We start from the raw sequence: 20,902 nt of genomic DNA on the forward strand, positions 1-20,902 counted from the left end.
TAGCCTTGTTATTGTTATTTTATTGTGTTACTTTTTATAATTTTTTACTTAAATTTATTTAGTAAATATTTTCTTAACTCTTTCTTCAACTGCATTGTTGGTTAAGGGCTTGTAAGTAAGCATTTCATGGTAAGGTCTACACCTGTTGTATTCGGCGCATGTGACAAATAAAGTTTGATTTAATTTGAGTTAGCTGTAGCAAATATAGCAAACGCTACAGCTAACAAAAAAGGTAACAAATGTTTAATCCATCAAGGAAACAAACTGTGAACCAGTCTCTAATTATACTTTATGATGTGAGTCAGAGGTGTGTGTGTGTGTGTGTGTGTGTGTGTGTGTGTGTGTGTGTGTGTGTGTGTGTGTGTGGTGTGTGTGGGACATGACCTCATCGGCTGCCAAAGAATATTGTCAATGAACAAAGAAGTGTTCAAGGAGCCGGCCCAAGCCAGCATACAGTATTACACTTGGAATGCAACCTCAACAGGAAGAGCTAGTTGACTGGTAAACAGACAGTGATGCAGAAACTTGCATTCTTCAGCCTCCCTTAACATTTTGCACTATTATTATTAAATTCAGTGCTGAACAAGCAACTGATCCAATTTCTATTCCAAACAACCGGTCCAAAAATGTAAAGGTCCAATGCAGCCATTTTTTTATCTCAATATCAAATCATTTCTGAGTAACAATTAAGTACCTTACTGTGAATGTTTTCAATTAAAACAGTCAAAAATGTACAAAAATAGCTTCTTAGCGAAGAGTAATTTCAAGCAAAAATTTTGCTAGGACTGTCTGGGAGTAGTCTGAGTGGAGAGGGGAAAACTGAAACCCTGCTGTTATTGGCAGAGAGGTTTGGAACACTCTTTCTTATTGGTATATTAACTAATGTCACCAGGCAGGCCAAAACTACATGCCACGACAACAAGCTGATATTTCAGGTGTTCTTTTCAAACAGCTCTTACACTAAAAGGGAATTATCATAATTTTTACAATTTCACAACCTCATAGTGTGGAAATATATATAAAACACAGGAAAATCTAATTTTGACTGCACTGGGCCATCAAACGTTATGAAACATCAATAAAAGTTCAAATACAATCCACCTGACAAAATACCCAATGAGTCAAAGCCTCACTGTCGGTTTGCCTTAACAGAGGGTCCCAGAGGGTCATGGTTGACAGGTTGCATTGAGTCAGGATTCAAAGAGACAGAGAGGGGGGGATTGGGATGGCAGGCAGATAGGCAGCTCATTGTGTGAACGGTGCTGGTGACTCATCGGCTTCCTGGGGAAAAGAGCCAGAGGGGTTTGGACGAAGGGGTTTAGGGAGGCGTGGGCCTGGGGTCCCCTGGTGACGACCTCTCCATTGAGCTCTGTTTCCTCAGGAAGCCCTCTTGTCTCCTGCGTCCCCCTCTCCAAGGACAGATTACGTCTGTTTGTATTACCGTCCTTCAGGATGGCTCGGAGTAGTGGGGTACTGGAGTTTGCTGGGATTGTGGTGTTGTATTGTATTACAGAGATTCCTCTGAGGGAACTTATATAGAACCCAAGTCATCAGGGGAAACGGCTTTTATGTCAATTAGCAAGGTCTGGGTTGTTTACATCAAGGTTTTGGTTGGTTGATAAAGTGCATCAGCCCATGACACTGACTGACTGACTTCTTCAAACAGTTATACCACTGCAAAAGTTGGACTTACTGTTTGTGTGTCTGCAATAGTAATGTTTACTGTCTTCCTCACAGTTTGGATTTGACTGTGGGAATAACATCAACTGCGTGAATGCTGGAATGCGGGTATGATTGGATCGAGCCCTATCGAATTTTACTAAACATTAGTTATAATTAGCTGCTTGACCACAAAGCTTGGCCTCAACAGGTGTCGCGGAGGATGACATATGGACGGTCACTCGAGTTTTATTAGAAAAGCTGTGTAAAATCAGAGAACATTTTGGTTTATAAAGGACTTGAGGAAAATAACTAATTGATGTCCATTTTTTCCAGGAGAGTGGAGATGGGACTGAAGCCTAACACTGGAGTTGTGATGGAGGGAAACAGTTGGAGGGGAATAAAAAGGAGAGGAAAGATGTCTCAATCTCTCCACCACTCCGTAGCCAGCTGCTAGAAGACCAGAGAAGTCTTTACTTTTGAACCCTGACCTCTATCACTTCCTGATTGTCCATCACCGGCATATGATCTTGTTCTATCACAGTTTTTTGTCTCTGTCCATTTGGCTGCCTCAGCTGCTTCGTCCTAAAAAAAAAAATGGGAACCACAAAACTGTAATGCCATTCAAATGGTCATTTAATTTCCCTAGAGGTGTCGAGGTGGAAGGAGTGTCATGTCTTCACCTCAATAGAAGTCATAAAATAGTTTTTTTGTGAGTAAATATAGAGCAAGAACCTGTCTTTGATGTACCGGCGTCATTGGATAGATATTGAGTCAATATTTTCCGGCTTAGATTCTTCCCCCCCCCCCCCCACTGTCACCAACCAACCCACCCGTCCACCAATGTTTTGGTGGACTACTTTATTTGGGGGGATAACTTTAGATTTTAGTGCCAAGCCTTGTCACCCCAAGGCAAGAGAATCTCCTGAAACAAGAGGCACATGACTGACAAGCACATGCTCTGACACGTCTGGAATACTCTCCACCCCTGTTTTGGTAAAAAGCTAAGGGATGGGACTGGAAAAATTCAACCGCTCTCACATTCATAGACAGAGTTATGGATGCAAGGACTGACCATCCATGACATCAAAATAATAGTTGTAATCATGTTTTGAGGCTATATAGTGTTTTCTCAATATTCACTTTGTTGACAAATATTGGAGTAAAACAAGTTTATATTTTGGGTTCTGATGGTGTACGACAGTTGAACTAAGCTCATGAGGCATTTATAAGTTATATTCTTCAAGAATCAATGGGTACATATAATGAATTTATACGTATGTATTAACTCCAGAATACCAGATGAGGTGACTAAAAAGGTATTTCTGACCAGATAACAGCTGGGTTATTAAACACTGAAATAAGTTTAGCCAATGGGGGACAGGATAGGAAGGGGTGTTTATACAATTCACATTAAGGGGAGTATAGTCATACACAACACTGCTAATACCTCACTATACACTCACCACCCTATAGAAACACAAGGGAACCAGTTAGATTTAGTGTGTACTGATGCAAAGTGTGTTCCAGCACTGGTAGTAGCCAGAGGCACTGATAGTAGATTTTAGGATGAGCTTTCACAGGCTAGAGAGGGAGAGAGGGAGAGAGATGAACTTGTGGCCAGCTGACACTTAAGGGGGAGAGTGAAGGAGGAGTGCATGTGTCTCTGTGCAGACAGGCAGAAGCTGCATTCTTTCATCTCACTCTGTCCTCCCTCCCTCCCTCCCTTTTCCTGAGTGGTGTTATCCCTGCCTGGCTGTCACACAATTTGGGAGGTAGTGTTAAGAAGAAATGTATCTTATATTTAACTGAAGGCTTACAGTGTACAATGAAAGCCACATTCAAACTGAGATGGTAAAGATTGAGGTGCACATGAAGGAAAACCGTACAGGAAAATGTTTCCTCAGTATTTTAAGGACAGATATGGTTTGTGTGTGTGTGTTGCAATGTCAAACCACAGCACCATCATTTCTCATCCCTGCCTTCTCTGACACAGAGGCCGAGGAGTCTGAAATCATTCTGTCACTGAGTGCTGTAAATCCTCGGTTTAGGCTGAGGCCATCCATAAACCCTGATAACGTAACCATTTAACCTCTGGCTCTTTAAAATGGATTGTTTGATTTGATTTGTTTGCTCAAGGAATTACCAGTTAAGAGTCTCTAAAAGGGTTGTATGTGTCAGTTGACTCTTAGACAGATAACTGTTACCTCCACATCCTCATACCAAAACATATGTGGCCTCTACACTGATGGAAGAGAGCTGTACAGTAAGAACACATCTACTGTAAGAAACAAACCTGACTAAATAAGTTCACTGGAATACATCATGGAGGAAACATTTCTTACCTTGCATTGTTGTTTTGGTGGGTTCTGGGAACAGCGGGATGAGCAGGAGGTAGATGAGGTAGACAAAAGAAAACCCATTGTACCGGAACAGACAGGCTGCAAAACAACAAGGGAGCAAGTAAAACATCGGATCAGAACCCATCTATGACATAATACCCTGGATAAATCAGAACCCATCTGTGACATAACACCATGGATAAATCAGAACCCATCTGTGACATAACACCACGGATAAATCAGAACCCATCTGTGACATAACACCACGGATAAATCAGAACCCATCTGTGACATAACACCATGGATAAATCAGAACCCATCTGTGACATAACACCATGGATAAATCAGAACCCATCTGTGACATAACACCACAGATAAATCAGAACCCATCTGTGACATAACACCATGGACAAATCAGAACCCATCTGTGACATAACACCATGGATAAATCAGAACCCATCTGTGACATAACACCATGGATAAATCAGAACCCATCTGTGACATAATACCATGGATAAATCAGACATCATCTGTGACATAACACCATGGATAAATCAGAACCCATCTGTGACATAACACCATGGATAAATCAGACATCATCTGTGACATAACACCATGGATAAATCAGAACCCATCTGTGACATAATACCATGGATAAATCAGAACCCATCTGTGACATAATACCATGGATAAATCAGAACCCATCTGTGACATAACACCATGAATAAATCAGAACCCATCTGTGACATAATACCCTGGATGAATCAGAACCCATCTGTGACATAACACCATGGATAAATCAGAACCCATCTGTGACATAACACCACAGATAAATCAGAACCCATCTGTGACATAACACCATGGACAAATCAGAACCCATCTGTGACATAACACCATGGATAAATCAGAACCCATCTGTGACATAACACCATGGATAAATCAGACATCATCTGTGACATAACACCATGGATAAATCAGAACCCATCTGTGACATAACACCATGAATAAATCAGAACCCATCTGTGACATAATACCCTGGATGAATCAGAACCCATCTGTGACATAACACCATGGATAACCCCCCCCCCCCCCCCCCCCCCCAGAAGTTAGTAGCCTTAATTAGAAGGAACCAAAATAAAACAGAACAGCAGCACCAACGTTTCAAATTAAAGGGACGAAGAAGTTCTGTGTCTCTAACAGTTATGATTACAGCTTTGGAGAGTGGTGTGAACAGTGTCGATGGGAGTGGAGGGAAGGGATAGCTCTGTAAAGCCATAGCAGCAGGAAGATGGTTGGGGTGGGGATGCTGCGACGGCTAAATCGGTTCACAAATACAGGAGTTGTAAAGGCCCGTGCATTACTATTATTATAGTTTTTATTCATATATTTGTTTCTATTCCGATTTTTCAGGGGGTGCTGCAGCACCCTCAGCACCCCTGCTTCCTGCGGCTATGTATAAACCTCAACGTTTTTGACATACAGTGTTTGATAGATGCCTGCACTGCTGCACTCGACATTCCAACAGTGTTTGACAACAGGCATTTGGCACTGGAGAAAACTTGGCAGATCTCTGTCGGAATGCCAAAACTGAGCAAAACGACATCTACTACAGCTACACCGTGCCAAAAAACGTCCAGATTGCATTAAGATAAACCATGGCTGATGCCATTTAAGTCAAGCATTTTAGCCTGAGTACCGGTCTGTCCATGAATCTATCTGGGAAAACATACATGCAGCTCAATCTTCAGCCTGCGCAAAGTTTATGAAAAATGTCATGTATGGCACTTGTGTTAAATAGTCCTGTGAGTCCGTCGGCGCTTTCAGCCAAAATTAATTATGTTTGCAGCATATTTCTTCAGGCTTTCAAACAAAATGGTCCACTCCTCTGAACAATGATGGACTTGAGTCATTTTCTAAGGAGCTCTATGAATTATTGCATGCAACAGAGGTTGGTGGCCTGCTTAATGGTAAAAATAAAGGCTCCATCGCTCACAACCCAGAAATACACACAAAGCATAGATTCTAAATTACAATTATATTTTTATGCACAACAATGGACACACTTTTTTCCTTTATGTATTTCCCCTGATACAGCACAGTGGCATTTGTTCCTATTTTTAATAGGTTATATTTCACAGTTTTAAGGTTTCAAAATGTACTTGTACTCATCTCTTTTCTCTTCTGCTTCATCCCTTTGTTTGCCATTAAAAGAGCATTGTTTGCTTTTCCTGAGTGGAACACTCCCCATTGATACAATTCAGTCCAGTGGGACGCATCAGTTTAAAGGTGCAACCCCTGTGACATTTACCACCAAGTTGTTTTTCAAATTCAGGATTGGGCCTTTATTAAACATTGCCTGTACTTACTTCAGAATTAAGTCATGTCAAGTAGTATTTACAGAATTATTCAAATGACCATCATATGACTAACACCACCATAACCAAGCAGTGGGATGTTAATAGGCCAAATACCAAACCAGTACAATTACACTTTATTCTATTTGAAAATACTTACACTGCAGGTTGAAAAGTTCAGACGCTACAAGAGACTGTGACTCACAGGGAGGCCTAGTTCCGATCGTGGCGATGATGTCAGCATAACTACGCACATTTACATAGAAAAAAAACACATAACTTCCCTTGTCTGTCACAAATGTTGAAGAAAATTCAGTGGGTCGAATTTTAAGACAAAATATCCATAGGAAAGTCTTATTAAACCCACCGCTGTGTGTGGCAAACAAGATTTGTTTGCTGGTGAACAAAGGCACATGCACAAGAAGGAAGTACATGCACTCGATGTACTGACCGAAGTCTTGCAGGTGTTTACATGGTTTTGTGCATGTGTCAGGTGTTAGAAACAGATATTTCTAATAAGTCGGGGAAATATACTTCCGGGTTTGGAGCGGGTAGTCGCACTTCACTTCGCTCCACAGGTAATATTACATTTCATTACATTACAACGGTTTGATCTGAACAATTTTTTCTTAGCTAGCTACATAGCCGTCTTTGTATCAAAGATAATTGTGTAGTTTAGAGTAATTATCGAGGTTAGCTAGCCAGCCAGCTGTTTTCGTCCTCCTAACTTAGTCAACACTGCTAGCTAGCCAACTAGCCAACTTCTACCGACTAGCAGCACTGTAGAAACTATTACATTACAACGGAACGACTTGATTTGTGTAGTGCTAGCTAGCTACATAGCTGTCTTTGCTGTCTTTGTATCTAAGATAATTGTGTAGTTTAGAGTAATTATCGAGGTTAGCTAGCCAGCCGCGACGCGACGCCATTGTCCAGACTCCAGACTTAGTCAACACACCTAGTCATCATCAAACCCACTGCTAGCTAGCCAACCTTTACTGACTAGCAGCACTGTAGAAACTATTACATTACAACGGAACGACTTGATTAGTGTAGTGCTAGCTAGCTACATAGCTGTCTTTGCTGTCTTTGTATCTAAGATAATTGTGTAGTTTAGAGTAATTATCGAGGTTAGCTAGCCAGCCGCACCGCGACGCGACGCCGTTGTCCAGACTCCAGACTTAGTCAACACACCTAGTCATCATCAAACCCACTGCTAGCTAGCCAACCTTTACTGACTAGCAGCACTGTAGAAACTATTACATTACAACGGAACGACTTGATTAGTGTAGTGCTAGCTAGCTACATAGCTGTCTTTGCTGTCTTTGTATCTAAGATAATTGTGTAGTTTAGAGTAATTATCGAGGTTAGCTAGCCAGCCGCGCCGCGCCGCGACGCCGTTGTCCAGACTCCAGACTTAGTCAACACACCTAGTCATCATCAAACCCACTGCTAGCTAGCCAACCTTTACTGACTAGCAGCACTGTAGAAACCAATACATTACAACGGAACGATTTGACGAGTGCAGTGTTAGTTGTCTTTGTCATAGTTTGATAATTGTGTAGTTTAGAGTAATTATCGAGGTTAGCTAGCCAGCTATTTTCGTCCCCCGCGACGCCATTTTTCCAAACCTAGCCAACTATTACCGACGAGCAGAATTGTAGAAACGAAATACATTACAAAGGAACGTCTTGATTAGTGCTATGTTAGCTAGCTACATAGTTGCTTTTGTATCATGATAAGGTGTAGTACTGAAACTATCGAGGTTACCTAGCCAGCTACACATTCAAACAAAGTCAACAACGCAACCACTGCTAGCTAGCCTACTTCACCAGCCAGCAGTACTGTATCATCTTCGTCATTTTAGTCAATAACATTTTTGCAACGTAAGCTTAACTTTCTGAACATTCGAGAAGTGTAGTCCACTTGTCATTCCAATCTCCTTTGCATTAGCGTAGCCTCTTCTGTAGCCTGTCAACTATGTGTCTGTCTATCCCTGTTCTCTCCCCTCTGTACAAGCCACACAAACGCTTCACACCGCGTGGCCGCTGCCACTCTAACCTGGTGGTCCCAGCGCGCACGACCCACGTGGAGTTCCAGGTCTCCGGCAGCCTCTGGAACTGCCGGTCTGCGGCCAACAAGGCAGAGTTCATCTCAGCCTATGCTACCCTCCAGCACCTCGACTTCTTGGCACTGACGGAAACATGGATTACCACAGATAACACTGCTACTCCTACTGCTCTCTCCTCGTCTGCCCATGTGTTCTCGCATACCCCGAGAGCATCTGGCCAGCGGGGTGGTGGCACTGGAATCCTCATCTCTCCCAAGTGGACATTCTCTCTTTCTCCCCTGACCCATCTGTCTATCTCCTCATTTGAATTCCATGCTGTCACAGTTACCAGCCCTTTCAAGCTTAATCTTACATCTAGACGTTCCGCTAGCGGAACACCTGCTCCAATATCCAATGATAGGCGTGGCGCGAATTACAAATTCCTCAAAAATACAAAAACTTCAATTTTTCAAACATATGACTATTTCACAGCATTTTAAAGACAAGACTCTCCTTTATCTAACCACACTGTCCGATTTCAAAAAGGCTTTACAGCGAAAGCAAAACATTAGATTATGTCAGCAGAGTACCAAGCCAGAAATAATCAGACACCCATTTTTCAAGCTAGCATATAATGTCACAAAAACCCAGAAGACAGTTAAATGCAGCACTAACCTTTGATGATCTTCATCAGATGACACACCTAGGACATTATGTTATACAATACATGCATGTTTTGTTCAATCAAGTTCATATTTATATCAAAAAACAGCTTTTTACATTAGCATGTGACGTTCAGAACTAGCATACCCCCCGCAAACTTCCGGGGAATTTACTAACAATTTACTAAATTACTCACGATAAACGTTCACAAAAAGCATAACAATTATTTTAAGAATTATAGATACAGAACTCCTCTATGCACTCGATATGTCCGATTTTAAAATAGCTTTTTGGTGAAAGCACATTTTGCAATATTCTAAGTACATAGCCCAGCCATCACGGGCTAGCTATTTAGACACCCGGCAAGTTTAGCCTTCACCAAAATCAGATTTACTATTATAAAAGTTTGATTACCTTTTGTTGTCTTCGTCAGAATGCACTCCCAGGACTGCTACTTCAATAACAAATGTTGGTTTGGTCCAAAATAATCCATCGTTATATCCGAATAGCGGCGTTTTGTTCGTGCGTCCCAGACACTATCCGAAATGGTAAATCATGGTCGTGCGCATGGCGCAATTCGTGACAAAAAAATTCTAAATATTCCATTACCGTACTTCGAAGCATGTCAACCGCTGTTTAAAATCAATTTTTATGCAATTTATCTCGTAAAAAAGCGATAATATTCCGACCGGGAATCTCCTTTTCCGCAAACAGAGGAAAAATCACAAAGACGGGGGCAGCCAGGGCACGCGCCTAAGCCCACAGTCCCTTGATCGGCCACTTGAGAAAGGCGATAATGTGTTTCAGCCTGCGGCTGGGATGACGACATTCAGGTTTTTCCCGGGCTCTGAGCGCCCATGGAAGACGTAGGAAGTGTCACGTTAGAGCAGAGATCCTTTGTAAAAGATAGAGATGGCAAAGAAGTTCAAGAAATGGTCAGACAGGCCACTTCCTGTAAAGGAATCTCTCAGGTTTTGGCCTGCCATTTGAGTTCTGTTATACTCACAGACACCATTCAAACAGTTTTAGAAACTTTGGAGTGTTTTCTATCCAAAGCCAATAATTATATGCATATTCTAGTTACTGGGCAGGAGTAGTAACCAGATTAAATCGGGTACGTTTTTTATCCAGCCGTGAAAATACTGCCCCCTAGCCATAACAGGTTAACATCCTTATCATTTATCGCCCTCCAGGTTCCCTTGGAGAGTTCATCAATGAGCTTGACATTTTGATAAGTTCCTTTCCTGAGGATGGCTCACCTCTCACAGTTCTGGGTGACTTTAACCTCCCCACGTCTACCTTTGACTCATTCCTCTCTGCCTCCTTCTTTCCACTCCTCTCCTCTTTTGACCTCACCCTCTCACCTTCCCCCCCTACTCACAAGGCAGGCAATACGCTTGACCTCATCTTTACTAGATGCTGTTCGTCCACTAATCTCATTGCAACTCCCCTCCAAGTCTCCGACCACTACCTTGTATCCTTTTCCCTCTCGCTCTCATCCAACACTTCTCACTCTGCCCCTACTCGGATGGTATTGCACCGTCCCAACCTTCGCTCTCTCTCTCCCGCTACTCTCTCCTCTTCCATCCTATCATCTCTTCCCTCTGCTCAAACCTTCTCCAACATATCCACTGATTCTGCCTCCTCAACCCTCCTCTCCTCCCTTTCTGCATCCTTTGATTCTCTATGTCCCCTATCCTCCAGGCCGGCTCGGTCCTCCCCTCCTGCTCCGTGGCTCGATGACTAATTGCGAGCCCACAGAACAGGGCTCCGGGCAGCCGAGCGGAAATGGAGGAAAACTCGCCTCCCTGCGGACCTGGCGTCCTTTCACTCCCTCCTCTCTACATTTTCCTCTTCTGTCTCTGCTGCTAAAGCCACTTTCTACCACTCTAAATTCCAAGCATCTGCCTCTAACCCTAGGAAGCTCTTTGCCACCTTCTCCTCCCTCCTGAATCCTCCTCCCCCTCCCCCCCTCCTCCCTCTCTGCGGATGACTTCGTCAACCATTTTGAAAAGAAGGTTGACGACATCCGATCCTCGTTTGCTAAGTCAAACGACACCGCTGGTCCTGCTCACACTGCCCTACCCTGTGCTTTGACCTCTTTCTCCCCTCTCTCTCCAGATGAAATATCACGTCTTGTGACGGCCGGCCGCCCAACAACCTGCCCGCTTGACCCTATCCCCTCCTCTCTTCTCCAGACCATTTCCGGAGACCTTCTCCCTTACCTCACCTCGCTCATCAACTCATCCTTGACCGCTGGCTTCCGTCTTCAAGAGAGCGAGAGTTGCACCCCTTCTGAAAAAACCTACACTCGATCCCTCCGAAGTCAACAACTACAGACCAGTATCCCTTCTTTCTTTTCTCTCCAAAACTCTTGAACGTGCCGTCCTTGGCCAGCTCTCCTGCTATCTCTCTCAGAATGACCTTCTTGATCCAAATCAGTCAGGTTTCAAGACTGGTCATTCAACTGAGACTGCTCTTCTCTGTGTCACGGAGGCTCTCCGCACTGCTAAAGCTAACTCTCTCTCCTCTGCTCTCATCCTCATAGACCTATCTGCTGCCTTTGATACGGTGAACCATCAGATCCTCCTCTCCACCCTCTCCGAGTTGGGCATCTCCGGCGCGGCCCACGCTTGGATTGCGTCCTACCTGACAGGTTGCTCCTACCAGGTGGCGTGGCGAGAATCTGTCTCCGCACCACGTGCTCTCACCACTGGTGTCCCCCAGGGCTCTGTTCTAGGCCCTCTCCTATTCTCGCTATACACCAAGTCACTTGGCTCTGTCATATCCTCACATGGTCTCTCCTGTCATTGCTATGCAGACGACACACAATTAATCTTCTCCTTTCCCCCTTCTGATAACCAGGTGGCGAATCGCATCTCTGCATGTCTGGCAGACATATCAGTGTGGATGACGGATCACCACCTCAAGCTGAACCTCGGCAAGACGGAGCTGCTCTTCCTCCCGGGGAAGGACTGCCCGTTCCATGATCTCGCCATCACGGTTGACAACTCCATTGTGTCCTCCTCCCAGAGTGCTAAGAACCTTGGCGTGACCCTGGACAACACCCTGTCATTCTCTACTAACATCAAGGCGGTGACCCGATCCTGTAGGTTCATGCTCTACAACATCCGCAGAGTACGACCCTGCCTCACACAGGAAGTGGCGCAGGTCCTAATCCAGGCACTTGTCATCTCCCGTCTGGATTACTGCAACTCGCTGTTGGCTGGGCTCTCTGCCTGTGCCATTAAACCCCTACAACTCATCCAGAACGCCGCAGCCCGTCTGGTGTTCAACCTTCCCAAGTTCTCTCATGTCACCCCGCTCCTCCGCTCTCTCCACTGGCTTCCTGTTGAAGCTCGCATCCGCTACAAGACCATGGTGCTTGCCTACGGAGCTGTGAGGGGAACGGCACCTCCGTACCTTCAGGCTCTGATCAGGCCCTACACCCAAACAAGGGCACTGCGTTCATCCACCTCTGGCCTGCTCGCCTCCCTACCTCTGAGGAAGCACAATTCCCGCTCAGCCCAGTCAAAACTGTTCGCTGCTCTGGCACCCCAATGGTGGAACAAGCTCCCTCACGACGCCAGGACAGCGGAGTCAATCACCACCTTCCGGAGACACCTGAAACCCCACCTCTTTAAGGAATACCTAGGATAGGATAAAGTAATCCTTCTAACACCCCCCCCCCCCCTTAAAAGATTTAGATGCACTATTGTAAAGTGGTTGTTCCACTGGATATCATAAGGTGAATCCACCAATTTGTAAGTCGCTCTGGATAAGAGCGTCTGCTAAATGACTTAAATGTAAAAAAATGTAAATAATCATTTCCTGTGGATATTTTGTCTCATATTTCGACCACTGAAAGACCAACCTCACAGACAAGCAGTAGAGTAAATGTAAATATAATTGTATTCAACATTTAGACTTTAACACCTTTTCCACTGCTTTTTTAAAGACTTTATATCACAAACCACTCCCTGTTTCCATCCACAGTTTTTATGTCATACCTTATAAATAAAAAAATCACGACAGCTGTGATGGAAACTATCATGGCAAAAGGCGAGACCCAGATGTAGACACAGGAGGCAGATGGTTGGAGTCTTAAAATGTTTATTAATCCAAAGGGGTAGGCAAGAGAATGGTCATGGACAGGCAAAAAGGTCAAAACCAGATCAGAGTCCGGGGGGTACAGAGTGGCAGACAGGCTCCTGGTCAAGGCAGGCAGAATGGTAAAGGCAGGCGGGTACAAAGTCCAGAAAACAGGCAAGGGTCAAAACCAGGAGGACTACAAAAAGGAGAATAGCAAAAGGAGTATGGGGAAAAACACACTTGTCGACTTGACTTAAACATACAAGACGAACTGGAACAGAGAGACAGGAAACACAGGGATAAATACACTGGGTAAAATAAGCGACACCTGGAGGGGGTGGAGACAATCACAGGAACAGGTGAAACAGATCAGAGCGTGACAGAAACAGGACGTTTCGGTACAATTTTCTAAATACCATACTAAATATTTTTTGTTAATTTTTGTGTCTGTAAAATGTATTATGCAAAAAAATGGTGGTGGAAACGTGTTTAAGTGCAATTATTGATATAAATATTGATATAATAACCATCAAATCAAATCAAATTTATTTATATAGCCCTTCTTACATCAGCTGATATCTCAAAGTGCTGTACAGAAACTCCAAGTTTACATCATATTGAAGTAAACTTGGAGTCACGTGATGATATGGTGTGCGGTCCTCCCACCTACGATTCGGGAAACCATGCAGTTTATTAGGCTACAGATTAAATAACTTCTGATGAACTTCACAGGGTGGTGAAAGTGCACAGTGATGAGCTTGATGCTCTTTTCCAATAAATATCGATGGTATGATTCTGAATGACATGATGATCGATGCTTGGCTGCCGTTTGACAAATACAATTATTCTTGCTTTTATCCATAATAATGTCATCATGTAGACTAGCCTACCTGCGCTGCAAGCTGTTGGCTAGAGCACAGGCACCAAGACCAGAGTGGCACATCTGCTATTTAATACAACAATTTTGACAAAACTATCAGTAGACTGGAAACACATTGAACTTTAGTTTTTAAAATGCGCATATTTTCTTCATGCAGATTTTAGAATATTTGCATGAAAATCTGGTGCCAATTGGATGGAAAGCTAGCTACAGTCTGATTCAAACTCATGCCCTCTTGGGGCTGGTCCTTAGAATCTTCGTTCCCCTCATTCATTCAGGGAGAGCTACATGACAGGTAACAGGGCGACAGGTAGCCTAGAGGTTAAGAGCGTTGGGCCAGTAACAGTAAAGGTCACTGGTTTGAATCCCTGACCCGTCTTGGGGAAAAATTGGTCTATGTGCCCCTGAGCAATGCATTTAACTTCTGTAAGTTGCTCTGGATAAGAGCATCAGCTAAATGACAAAAATGTATACTGAGCAAAAATATGAACGCAACAATTTCAAATATTTATAGTAATATAAGGAAATCAGTCAATTTACATACATTCATTAGGCCCTAATCTATAGATTTCACATGACTGGGCAGGGGTGCAGCAATGGGTGAGGCAGGGAGGACACCCACTGGGGAGCCAGGCCCAGCCAATCAGAATGAGTTTTCCCCACAAAAGGGATTTATTACAGACAGAAACACTCCTCTGCCAAGTAAGTTTACAATTTATTTTTGTAAACTATTTTCAGCATTTTTCTCTGTAGATGTTTGTAAATACAACCTCCGGAAAGTAAAGAGCCTCGAGGTTAGAGCATTGGGCCAGTTACCAAAAGGTTGCTGGTTTGAATCCCAGAGCCTACAAGGTGAAATCTCTGTTGCTTTTTCCTTGAGTAAAACAGGTAACCCCAATTGCTCCAGGGGTGCTGGACCATGGTGACCCTAGCCGTGAACCCATTCCCTGCGGGTGTCTCAGGAGGAGTTGGGATACGCCTGCCTGCCTGCCTGCCTGCCTGCCTGCCTGCCTGCCTGCCTGCCTGCCTGCCTGCCTGCCTGCCTGCCTGCCTGCCTGCCTGCCTGCCTGCCTGCCTCCATTCCTTGACCAGCACTTAAAGGGTTGGCCCAGTGCATGGGTTGCAGGCAGACTTGTATCAAGTTAGTGTACACCATTACAATAACAAAGCCCATTCATTAATATCACCTGAAGCAACAAGGTTTGGGTTTGCATTGCAGAGAGCAGAATATTTAGGAGTTTTCAACAGCGATTTAACACCGGAGGCGTACAGGTAGTCTCACGTTGCCATGCCTCCAAAATCACGTCGCTGTCACGCCTCCCTTGGAGGTCTGGAGAATTTTGATTGGATGTTACATTTCAAGAACCCTCCCCCCACATGCCGTTGGTGCTGCGTGTTATGTTCGTCACTGTTTTCCGAACGGGAAGGACACATTTTGCAGAGAGTTGTTCCGTATGCTAGTTTGCAACATTGAAGAATATTGAAGAAAACTTGAATTCTGTTTTGTCAAAAGTGTGCTCTATACACCAAATCGACATCAACATATTCTGATGGTGTTTTAATCTGCGATTTCCCGGCCATTCTCACACACTGTTGCACCTACGGCACTAATCTAGTGAGCACTATTGGAGCTCCACCCAAGCAAGGCATTTGATTGGTTTAATGTGTTGTAAGGCATCACTGGTTTACATTGGGTTGCCACCCCTATTTAGCTATTTTTCGGCCATTAACTTCACCAGGCTTCCTGTTTTAGGGAAGCCTGGTTCGCAACGAGGGTAGTGCACAGGATACTGATGGTTTAGATTCATGTATTGTAATTATGGCAGTATGGCAAACTTCATTTGTGTGTATCTGTGTGCGCATGTGTAACAGTGTTGCTTTCGTTGCTCCCCTCGCTTCAACCTGGGCTTGAACCAGAGACCCTCTGAACACATCAACAACGGCCTCCCTCGAAGCATCGTTTCTTATTGCTCCACAAAAGCCACGACCCTTGCAGAGAAATGGAAACAACTACTTCAAGGTCTCAGAACAAGTGACGCCACCAGTTGAAATGCTACTAGTGTGCACCTCTAACTAGCTAGCCATTTTACACCGGCTACACATGTGTGTGGGTGTGTTCTGGTTCTGGATCTGTGTGGATGGTGAGCCCTGTCTCTGGCAGTGTTATTGGGATTAGGTGTACATTAACACTTCCCCCCAGCAGGTGACCTCCTATTGACAGCCAGCACACAGATCAACTGGGGCAGCAGCTTCAATCAGCTGGGTCTTCAGGACAAGCCTGACTGTTTGGAGTAGGAGTCGTGACCAGAGCCACTGCCAACACACAACACCCCATGCTGCCCCAAAATGTCCACACCCTGTTTATTTTCCTTACTGAGCTGCAAACACTGCAAATGATTCCCCTCATAATATCTGCTGTGGGTTTAAGTGACCCTAATGATTGTAGTTTGGTACGATACTGGCGGAGAGAGGAAGGGAGGCCATGTCTGTGTTTGTGGGTGCAGAGCAGCACACTTCCACGCTCCATTGCTTCCTCGTCAAGCTCCAAGTCAGGCAGAATTTGCACTTCACCACCTATGCTGTAGACACCCCATTAATTATTACTCCTTGAACTGAATACATATAGTGGGGATATACACAAGACAGGGTTTGAGTTAAATCTAGAAGCTGAAACAATCAAGAAATGAACAGCACTTAATGTTCTTTGGGGCTAAACTTAGTTTGCTTTGGTCAAATCAAAATGTCTCTATTCTGCAGTGAGAGAATGCTGGAAAGCCTGCTTGAATATCTTGTCAGAGACAGAAATCGGTCCAAAGTATATAGCATGTTGTGGAATGTGACTACAGGCATGGCTTATTGTGAACAAACATGTAAATCAGAGACCAAGTGTGCTTATGCTTATAAGTTATCTTATTTATAGTAAGCCGTTGGCTTTTGAGAACACTGAGGCTTAACAAGTAAAGAAAGGACTTAAGTTAAACTGACAGTCATGGAGAAAGACTTAAGAGTTTGGCTTTGCTTTGGTATGATAATTCTATCTGATGTTATAGTATACCACAGTCAGGGTGTGGTATTGCTCTCTAGCGTCTAGCTAGCCATTAACAGAAAGGAAAGGAGACAGACAGTAAAGTGTTGCAAATTCGGCATGCCAGCATCATTAATAAACATGGCGTCGTCGAGGAATAATAAAGTTGAATGATACAAACAACTGTGTGGGTTAAAATTACACATTGATAAAAAATGAGTTGTGACACAAAACAACATGTGGTCTGTCCTTAAATCAGATGAACTCAGCCATTTTCCTTTCTAGCAGCTGCAGGGCACAGATATAACATTTTAGTAAACATAAAATGTTAATTAAGGGAGTTGAATTATGCAGCCCAGTGGATTTTACCGGTAAAAGCACATCAAAATATCAATTACTGCTCTACAAAGAATTTATGAACAATAAATATTTTAACCCTTCCATAACTCAACCTTCCCACTTCTGGCCAACTGAACGACTAGAGTTCCCAAAATTATACACCAAGCTTTAAATTTCAGTTGTTCAGTTACTTATTTCAAAATCTTCATCAGGGTTAGATTAATCTACACTTACAGAATCTTCTGCAAATAATGAAAGTTTTGTAAATAATGAAGGATCATAGCAAAATGTACTTTAAATCACACAGGGTGGAAGGCACGTGCACAGATAGGGTTCTACCTGTGCAGAACACATGCCTTTTTTTGTCCTTCCAGTCTCCAAAGTGCCCTTTCGGTGGTGGTATAACAACCCCAGAATGTTTTTATTGTTTTTGTATAAATGTGTTTACTGCGCAAAGTTGGACACGCATATCCAGATTAGTGACCAGAAGATTAATTTCTTCCAGTTTTGCCTGGCAAAAACAGAGTAGTCCAACGTTTATCATCCATATAAAATACAGGTTAGCAATCTACTACTGACTCATGTCTGCCAGAACACAAGGCCACCTGGCGATGTGATTGATCATATTCATACTTCAGATAGGGCTAGTTTGGGTGCCTACTGGCTATATGTCTAAAGATAAGCAGCTGTAACATCACACTGCCTTCAATATAATGAGATGAATATGTAGCATATCTGATGAATGTATTGTATTACGATATTTGTGAGGAAGATCATTGCTACCCAGCTGGCAACGCCAACTCTGCACGCAGGCTGCCCTCCAAAGTGATGGTGTGGTGCAGACAGTATCTCTATGCTTAATGACCACTAGATGAGTGATTGGTCGATCCACATCTTTTCTGCCTGAGGTGAAATGAAAGGGAGTGAATGGGGGGAGGAATGGGGGATTATTCCCTTTGCTGTTTACTTTGCCTGCAGGTGTAAAAGTGACCTGGTCACATAAAAGACACTTTCGAATCGTCAGACCTCCTGGGCTTTTCACACACAACAGTGTCTAGGGTTTACAGAGAATGGTGCGACAAACAAAAAATATCAGGTCAGAGGTAGTCCTGCGGGCAAAAACAGCTTGTTGACGAGAGGTCGAAGGAGAATGGCAAGAATCATACAAGCTAACAAGCCGGGCCACAAACAGACAAATAACGGCGCAGTACAACAGTCCTGTGCAGAACGGCATATCGGAACGCACAATTTGTCACGGATGGGCTATTGCAGCAGACGACCACACCGGGTTCCACTACTATCTCTTAAAAACAAAAGAAGCGGCTTCAGTGGGCACGCGATCACCAACACTGGACAATTGAGGAGTGGAAAAACATTGCCTGGTTCGACAAAAGAAAGATGGTGCTGATAGAGATGGCAGCTTCGCTTCTAGTCCTTAGGAAACTGTGCAGTATTTAGTTTTTTATGTATTATTTCTTACATTGTTAGCCCAGAAAACCTTAAGTGTTATTACATACAACTGAGTAGAACTATTGGATATCAGAGAGATGTCAATTTACCAGCACAACCAGCACTACGACCAGGAATATGACTTTCCCAAAGCGGATCCTTTGTCTGCACCTCCCAGGGCATTTGAACTGATTCCAGAGGCCGACCCAAAACAACACCGCCGGAGGAGAGGGCGCCGAAGCGGTCTTCTAGTGAGGCTTCGGATGCACGCACACCACTCACCACTTCCGAGTATATTACTTGTTAATGTCCAGTCCCTAGTTAACAAAGTCGACGAAATCAGGGCAAGAGTTGCTTTCCAAAGAGATATACGGGATTTTAACATACTCTGTTTCATGGAGACATGGCTAGCTGGGGACATGCTGTCGGAGTCCATACAGCCAATGGGATTTTTAGTGCATCGCGCTGACAGGAATATACATCTCTCTGGTAAGAAGAAGGGCTGGGGTGTATGTTTCATGATTAACGACTCATGGTGTAATTGGAACAACATACAAGAACTCAAGCCCTTTTGTTCACCTGACCTAGAATTCCTAACAATCAAATGCCCACCATATTATCTCCCAAGAGAACTCTCCTCGGTTATCGTTACAGCCGTGTATATCCCCCCGCAAGCGGATAACAAGACGGCCGTCAAGGAACTTCAGTGCAAACTGGAAACCATATATTTTTTTATTTCACCTTTGTTTAACCAGGTAAGCTAGTTGAGAACAAGTTCTCATTTACAACTGCGACCTGGCCAAGATAACGCAAAGCAGTGCGACACAAACAACACAGAGTTACACATGGAATAAACAAGCGTACAGTCAATAACACAATAGAAAAAAAGAAAGTCTATATACAGTGTCTGCAAATGGCGTGAGGAGGTAGGCAATAATTAGGCCAGAGTAATTACAATTTAGCAGATTAACACTGGAGTGATAAATGAACAGATGATGATGTGCAAGTAGAGATACTGGTGTGCAGAAAAGTTAATAAAAACAATATGGGGATGAGGTAGGTAGATTGGGTGGGCCATTTACAGATGGACTATGTACAGATGCAGCGATCGGTTAGCTGTTCAGATAGCTGATGTTTAAAGTTAGTGAGGGAAATATAAGTCTCCAGCTTCAGCAATTTTTGCAATTCGTTCCAGTCACTGGCAGCAGAGAACTGGAAGGAAAGGCGACCAAAGGAGGTGTTGGCTTTGGGGATGACCAGTGAGATATACCTGCTGGAGCGCGTGCTACGGGTGGGTGTTGTTATCGTGACCAGTGAGCTGAGATAAGGCGGAGATTTATCTAGCATAGACCTATAGATGACCTGGAGCCAGTGGGTCTAGCGAAGAATATGTAGCGAGTGCCAGCCGACTAGAGCATACAGGTCACAGTGGTGGGTGGTATAAGGGGTTTTGGTAACAAAACGGATGGCACTGTGATAGACTGCATCCAGTTTGCTGAGTAGAGTATTGGAAGCTATTTTGTAGATGACAGTTTTACTAGGGTAAGTTTGGCGGCATGAGTGAAGGAGGCTTTGTTGCGAAATAGAAAGCCGATTCTAGATTTGATTTTGGATTGGAGATGTTTAATATGAGTCTGGAAGGAGAGTTCACAGTCTAGCCAGACATCTAGGTATTTGTAGTTGTCCACATATTCTAGGTCAGAACCGTCCAGGGTAGTGATGCTAGTCGGGCGGGCGGGTGCGGGTAGCGAACGGTTGAAAAGCATGAATTTGGTTTTACTACTGTTTAAGAGCAGTTGGAGGCCACGGAAGGAGTGTTGTATGGCATTGAAGCTCGTTTGGAGGTTAGTTAACCTGTTGGGGGTAGGGGGCAGTATTTACACGGCCGGATAAAAAACGTATCAGATTTAATCTGGTTATTACTACTGCCCAGAAACTAGAATATGCATATAATTATTGGCTTTGGATAGAAAACACCCTACAGTTTCCAAAACTGTTTGAATGGTGTCTGTGAGTATAACAGAACTCAAATGGCAGGCAAAAACCTGA

The 20,902-nt window shown here is 43.8% G+C and overlaps 1 protein-coding gene across 2 annotated transcripts in view; it reads right to left on the reverse strand.

Annotated features, from left to right (window-relative positions):
- Window positions 1-20,902, reverse strand: part of LOC106579641 (piezo-type mechanosensitive ion channel component 2) — a 256,001-nt gene that overhangs the window by 213,133 nt on the left and 21,966 nt on the right. For both annotated transcript variants that reach the window (XM_045702749.2, XM_045702748.2), the window contains exon 2: window positions 4,005-4,100. In XM_045702749.2, coding sequence (XP_045558705.2) covers window positions 4,005-4,100 — 96 coding nt within the window. The remainder of the gene's footprint in view (window positions 1-4,004; window positions 4,101-20,902) is intronic.

The sequence above is a fragment of the Salmo salar genome, chromosome 19 (assembly GCF_965601325.2).
Source record: "Salmo salar chromosome 19, fSalSal1, whole genome shotgun sequence".
NCBI lineage: Eukaryota > Metazoa > Chordata > Actinopteri > Salmoniformes > Salmonidae > Salmo > Salmo salar.